This window comes from Vigna umbellata, chromosome 8, assembly GCF_029865625.1.
Source record: "Vigna umbellata cultivar VRB3 chromosome 8, Vumbellata_1.0, whole genome shotgun sequence".
Taxonomy (NCBI): domain Eukaryota; kingdom Viridiplantae; phylum Streptophyta; class Magnoliopsida; order Fabales; family Fabaceae; genus Vigna; species Vigna umbellata.
Genome location: NC_142172.1, coordinates 7,864,219 through 7,871,972, shown reverse-complemented (window position 1 = coordinate 7,871,972; position 7,754 = coordinate 7,864,219). Strand labels below are relative to the sequence as shown.

The 7,754-nt window shown below is 31.3% G+C and overlaps 1 protein-coding gene across 1 annotated transcript; it reads right to left on the bottom strand.

The window, feature by feature from the left end:
- Window positions 1–6,904: 6,904 nt before the first annotated feature.
- Window positions 6,905–7,523, bottom strand: LOC148193960 (uncharacterized). The gene has a single exon (XM_088097850.1). The coding sequence runs from the start codon at window positions 7,478–7,480 to the stop codon at window positions 7,157–7,159; it is 324 nt and encodes a 107-aa protein (XP_087953976.1). The 5' UTR covers window positions 7,481–7,523; the 3' UTR covers window positions 6,905–7,156.
- Between the last annotated feature and the right edge of the window lie 231 nt (window positions 7,524–7,754).

Sequence of the window (7,754 nt, the reverse complement as noted above, 5' to 3'; positions counted from 1 at the left end):
CTTTCGTGGATTTATTGCTTAGCTCAAAGGTAGTTTGTCCGGCCAAAAGACAATTCTCTCACCTAGCGACTCACATCGTCGCTCAACGAGAAGATCATATACTCACCCAATGAGTAGTATATTTTCCCACCGAGAGAAGATAGTTAGCTTTGATACAAAAGCAACCTCTCACTTGACCTAACAAAAAAATGTTTTCTGTTAATGGTTGAAAAGTCAAGTTTTGGATCAAATGAGAGAGTTTTTTATGTGGGAACACAACTAGAAACAATAGAAAATGGAAAATAGCTTAAAAACTTCGTTCTCCTTCATTCATTCCACTCTTTTGATCCATGTTTGGGTTCCAAATATTTAAAAGAAACTAAATTCCTTATTTATTAATTTTTTATGTAATGTATCTAAACTCCATGTAGATATTTCATATTCAATATAAATCTCTTCAACTACTCATTCTTTCTATAATATTCATGTGAATGATTGATTATTTATGCTATTTTGAAATGTCTACTGGGATAGGTTGGAAGGCATGATTTTAATAATAGTAATGTTTTAAATGGTAAAAAGGATAAGGCAAAATTGGACGAGTTGCAAGGGTTTTGTGAAACTGGTTCTTGGTTTAATTTTGAAGGTAGGATGTGGGATTGTTGGACTAAAATGTGCTTTTGTATTTTTAGGTAATTCATGGTAATCCATGAGAAGTGGATAGAAGAGATAAAAGCTTAACAAGAACAAATAAAGCTTATAATCAATGCAATAGAAATTAACAATGAAAGATAATGAGCATGAGATTCTAAAAGGAAAAAGGGTAAGATAAAGTGGTGATTATCTTATCAAATGTACACAACCTAGAAGGTTGGTTGTGAAATCTTTGAAGCCTCTTGACACACTTTACTCTCTTGGATGCACCAACAATGGTAAGAGAAGGAGAGGTCACTTTGGAATACTAAACTAAACAAGAAATATTCTCACTCAAAGAACTCAAAAGTTTTCAAAAGCTTAAACGAATATCATTCAAAGGTGTAAATCATTACAATGCTTTCTTCAAGTTGGAAACAAACCAATCTAAGGTTTCATAAATGGGGATTTTTAACCTGCAACGAATAATGGTGGATCAATATATATAACAACAAACACAAAAAAACATAAAAGAAAACTCACTCTAAGCTTTAATTTTTCACTATGTTCACTCGTCAACAACAAATGAAATCTGATTCAAGATACAAGACGATGCCAATGTGAGCGATAGAGGGTAGAGAAAGTGACACAAAAGTGAGTAAGAGAGACGAGGACGTGATATTATTAAGTGGGCTTCATCCCCACAAAATCGGCTTGTATGGTGAGGTTTACACCCCACTTATATATATATATATATATATATATATATATATATATATATATATATATTATAAATTGGTCTTATCTCTAGTCGATGTGGGATTTCCAACACACCTCCTTCATGCCGAGGTATAGACATCTCGAGCGTGAGAGTATAATTAATGGGTGGTTCGATAGTGGCCCAACAACGGGTGGAACAAAATGCCCACATAGATCTCGCTAGGAAAAGGCTTCAACCATGGCTCTGATACCATGTTAAGAAGTGAACTTCAAATATCTCAAAATCCTCTCAACAACATCCATATGAAGCTTTCGTGGGTCATGCATAAATTGACTAACAACATTCACTGCATAGGTGATATTTGGACGTACATGGCACAAATAAATTAGTTTTCCTACCAGCCTTTGGTATCTTCCTCTATGTATGCTTACTGAATTTGAGAATTGAAAGAGTTTATGATTTTTTTTCAATTGGTGTATCAGCTGGTTTACTCCCAAGTAGCCCAGTTTCTGATAGTAAGTCAATAATATATTTTCTTTGGCATAGAAAAATACCATGTTTTGATCTAGCTACTTCAATATCCAAAAAATATTTGAGGTTTCCAAGTTGTTTCATCTCAAATTCAGATGCAAGGTATTGTTGTAAGCTAGAAACCTCATCTTGGTCATTTCCTGTAACAATCATGTCATCTACATACATAATCAAAGCTGCAAGTTTTCCTTCTCCTATCTTCAAAAATAAGGTGTGATCATAGTTACTTGCTCTATAGCCAAAAGCCTTCATAGACTTGATAAACATTCCAAACCATGATATTGGAGATTGTTTTAATCCATATAGAGCCTTCTTTAATTTGCAAACCTTCATTCTAATTGAATCTGTCATGCCTGGTGGATAATCCATATAATTTTCTTTTGAAATTTCTCCATGTCGGAAAGCATTTTTCACATCAAATTGTAGAAGAGGCCAATCTTGGTTTGGAGCTAGCGACAAAAGTATTCTCATAGTGTTGAGTTTGGCTACCGATGCGAACGTCTCTTCGTAATCTACACCAGACTGAGTGTAACCTTTAGCCACAAGTCGTGCTTTATATCTCTCAATAGTTCCATCAGCTTTATGCTTCATTGTAAAGACCCATTTGCAGCCCAAAGTTTTCTTCCCTCTTGGTAAGGACACAAGATCCCAAGTGTTGTGTTTTTCTAAAGCTACCATCTCCTCAACCATCACTTTGGTCCATCTAGGATATGCCAAAGCTTCCTGTATATTACTAGGAATAGAAATTGAAGATAATTGAGATACAAATGATGCATATGACTGGGATAAACTATGAGATGACACATCTTTACTAATGGGATATTTAACTTTGGCTTAGAGGTCTGGTTCATATTTAGCTAGAGGTTGACCACGGTTAGAACAAGGTGGAAGAATATACTAAACAGTATTAGACTCATTATTTGGTGTGCTGGTGGTCTAACGTAGACAAGAATCAATTTCATGATCAATTTCATCTAAATTAGTATTATTAGAGATAGGATCGGAAGGTACCTCTAAAGAGTCAAACTGAACCTGTGGAGAAGATTGAGCCAATTGGTTATGATCAGAAGACACTGTATTATCCATAAAAGAAGTGTCCATATTTAGGATTGGATAACTTTCTGCAGAATGATCCTCACACAGTATTTTATCTTCACAATATAAGTTTATATCTGAGATATCAAACATACTAACATCATGATTATGCACTTCACTTTCATTGCCTCCCTGAAATGGAGAATCAATATAAAAAAATTCATGCTCATTAAATGTCACATCCATATAAATATAAAATTTCTTTGATGGTGGATGGTAAGCACGATAACCTTTTTTTAGTTGATCCATACCCAACAAAAACACATTTGATCGTTCGTCTTCAAGCTTTGTACGTTGATGTAGGTGTAAGTGAACATATATAACACATCCAAAAATATGAAGTGGTAAGTAAACTATGGGAGGAAGGACACAATGATCAGACAACACATCGAAAGGTCTTTGAAAGTTAAGCACAGTAGAAGGGGTTCAATTAATTAAATAAACGACAGAGCTCACAGCTTCACCCCATAAATGAGATGGGACATTACCATCTATCAAAAGTGATCTTCTCACTTATAATAAATGTCTATTTTTCCTCTCAGCCACTCCATTTTGTTGTGGTGAATAACGACATGTAGTTTGATGCAAGATGCCTTTAGATTTGATGAACTCTATTAATTCTGTCTTAAAATATTCCCCTCCATTGTCTGATCGAATAACCTTAATAGACGTGTTAAATTGTGTAACGATAAGATGATAGAAGGAACGAACCACATCACACACATCACTTTTATGTTTAAGCAAATATACCCAAGTTACCCGAGTACAATCATCAACAAAAACTGATAAACCATTTTTCCATTATGTGTAGATTGTGGGGCAGGGCCCCAAACATCTGTGTGAATTATTGAAAAAAGAAAATCAGTTTTGTTATTGCTTAAAGGAAACACAACACGATGATTTTTTGGCATAACACAAGTTTCACAAAAAAAAAACAGAAATATTGCATTTATGAAATAGTGATGGAAATAATTTTTTTAAATAACCAAAAGAGGGATGTCCCAACTTTCTATGCCATAACCAAATTTCCTTTTTGTTTTTATCTTGTATGTGATCTTTCGCAAGACAAATCAACCCTCTTTTATGGGTTTGTTGTAGACATTTTCAAGATAATACAGTCATTCACTCTACCACTGACAATCTTCTACTTGGAGTGAATGTTATGAAAAAAGACATGGGTTGGGTAAAACAATGCAACACAAGAATGTGATTTGGTTAACTTGCTGACGGATATAAGATTACAGTTTAATGTAGGAACAAATAAAACATCAGGAATCGATAAGGAGGGTGAGAGAGATACATTACCTATACCTTCAATAGGAGATGAGACCCCATTGGCATTAATAATAATAGTTTTAGAACAATTAGAGGAAAAATTAGTAAATATATGAGGATCACAAGTCATATGATCAATAGTACCTGAATCAATTATTCAATCACTACCCTTAGTAATAACAGAAAGATTAAGGGTAGCGTTAGATATACCTGACTTGGTCACAAATCCGGCAGTAGTAGAAATATAACTTTTGGAAGCCGCGGAAGTTCCAAAATCATGTTTCTCTGATTGATTTTTATCGGAATAAGCCATCAGAAATATTCAATGAAAAAAAACATTGATTCCTATATTATATAAATTGGCCTTATTTCTGGTCGATGTGGGATTTCTAACACATCCCCTTCACACCGAGGTATAAACATCTCGAGCGTGGGAGTAGAATTAATGGGTGGCTCGATAGTGGCCCGACAACGGGTGGAAAAGGCTCCAACCATGGTTCTGATACCATATTAAGAAGTGGGCTTTAAGCCTAACTCATCCCTATTAAACCGACTTGTATGGTGAGGTTTGCATTATATATTATAAATTGGCCTTATCTCTAATCGATATGGAATTTCCAACATATATGAGTAACATATACATCAAGTGCTTTTCTTCACAAAAATAGGAAGCAACAAAGCTTCAAAGGCTTTTCTTCACAAAAATGAGTGGTGAGCACTGTGAGGGTTTCTTTTCAATGAGAAGAATAAGCACAAAGAACGAAGAATGAAAGGTTTTTTTCTTTTTGAGTGATTTATATATTTAATAATTAATTATTTTTAAATTCGTATGTAAAATTAATAAGTATTTTTATTTTACTTATATGAATCTTGTACCACTACCTACAAATATTATCCTTTACAAATATTTTCGCTCAAAACGTGTTAAATGTATATACAAAATTTACATATAAAAAATCAGTAAAAAAATATTTTTTATGTTACCTACGAAAACATTTTTGTATGTAACTTAACTTTATACATCTGAGTTAATAAAAATTTATATATATATATATATATATATATATATATATATATATATTGAGAAGAATTTGTATATCAAACATTACTAATATTTTGTATTTAAAATAGTTTTACTTTTTAAATTATTTATAATTTAATTCATTATTTTAAAACTAAAAAATAAAGTTGTAAAAAATATTTATTATTGTATATTTATTTATTATTAAGTAATTAATTAAATTTCTCTCTCTATTTTAGATTTTGAAAAAATAAAGTTAGAATTGAATTATCATGTGTGACTTTTCGCACATCCTCGTCCATAAACTAAAAATTCATGTCATCTCAATCTTTATATTTTAAAAGTATGAAATTTTTATCTCATCATTTTTATTGGATATAGGATATATTTATACCCATAATAATACTCACTCCTTAATGTTTCAAATATTATTTAAAAAAAACAAAGAAAAGAAAATATGATATTATCAATTATTTAATGTTAAAGAAACAAATATTTTAAGATTTATGTCACTAAACACTTGAAATTGAGATATTGTTATGTGAAAAAAAATAAACAATTATAAAACTATTAAAATGAATGTTGAGTTTCCTAAATTGTAATACATCACTGGAGAACATAAAGGAAAAAATGTACAATCAAAGCTGGGATGAGAGAAGAGATAATTTATAGTGATCTAAGTGAATAATGAGTATTATATTAATTTAAAATAATCGATAAAAAAAATAGTATAAAACAAACTGGTAATAGATAAATATTTCTTTGTTCTCGTGACTAATTTAAAAAATTATTTTATACCTATATTTACTTAATATAATAATGATTGAACTTCGAATAATAAAAAAAAATCATTTATCTATTTCTTACTGATTTTGCAACATTATGAGAAAAAACGAAAGTCAAAATTCAAGTATTATTGTGTCAAATTCTAGCTTTAATCTATAACAAAACTGACACTGGGTATATTTGGATTAAGAAAAAAAGAGTTTATTTGGAAAATCAATCTGATGGGCCGGAAGGGGTGAACTTAGAGTGAAAGGGTGAGAATAACAGAAGTCCTAATGGATAAAAACACATTCAAGTCTCTATATCCCAGAAAGGAAAAAACATAAGTAACCCAAATTTTAAAAGCATATACTGACAATAAGATATATACGAAATCAACCAGAAATGTGTGGTTTTTATTATTTTCATTAATTTCTATGTATGTTCTTATGTTTGTTAAAAACCAAGACAAATTATACAAGACCAGATAAATTTTAATAATATTAATTGTTGGGTGGGATCACTTTATCTAAAGTTAATAACAATTATACCAATCCTTCCAGTCAAGGAAAAGAAAAACAATTTAAAAGAAAAACCCTTATTTTTTAAAGTTTCGTAGTTAGCTTATTGCACGAAAAGATAATTAACGTTGGGATGTCTAGCGGCAAAATTTCGAACCTTTTAATGTTAAATTATAGTACGATCAAAGAACACAGATCATTAATCTAGATTGGAATTCTAACTTCACCTAATTTGCAAGAGTTCCTTCGATTATAAAATATCACTTCAAAAAACAAATATGCAAGGAAATAGTTGGAATCCATTTCTTCTTTTTTATCAACGTCCCAACCATAAAGGTTGATATTTGTGTAACACATCGTCTCATTTCTCTCGTATCTATTTTAAGCTAAATACATCTTATGTTACAAAAACTTCATTACAATATGTTATCTCATATTCAGAAAAATTGAAACTCAACCACTTTGACTTCATGTATTATATATCCATTGACACGGAAATTAAGATCGTAAAAGGTCACATTATAAGAATCTTTTTCCACGACAAAGTTTTACCTGCAACTTTAATTTCTCATGGCAGACTCTGAGGTTGAAAAAACTGTCGGACAATGGAACATTTTATGGTCTATAGTTGAAGGGGTTAATCTTGATAACTAGGCCAGGGAAAACATCGTCAGGGTCATGGATATGTGGGTTTTCTTCAACAATATAAGGATCCCCACATTTTTCACTGATCGTTTGAAGGGTCTCTCCCTCACGAACCACGTAAATCTCATCACACACCTTATAATTGCCGTTGTTGACACACTCCTCAAACATCTGAGTCGTGAAATCTCTTGTGTTTGACTCGCAGCTACTGAACAGCAGCATTAGTGCTACAAACACTGCAGAGTTCCATGAAATCTTTTCTGCCACTGCTGTTGATGAACACCCACAAGCCATGAAAATTTATGCACCCTTGGTTGGTTTTTTCTTGATTGTAGAAGATCCCTCTTAGAATTTCAATGTAATGATATCTTTGGGGTGAAGGAATATATATATATATATATATATATATATATATATACATGTATATATATATATATATACATGTATATATATATATATATATATACATGTACATGTACATATATATATACGTACATGTACATATATATATACGTACATGTACATATATATATATGTACATGTACATATATATATATATATATACATA

What these genes read in the sequence shown, in the direction of transcription:
- LOC148193960 (XM_088097850.1), bottom strand. Translation starts at nt 7,480, where the DNA reads ATGGCTTGTGGGTGTTCATCAACAGCAGTGGCAGAAAAGATTTCATGG.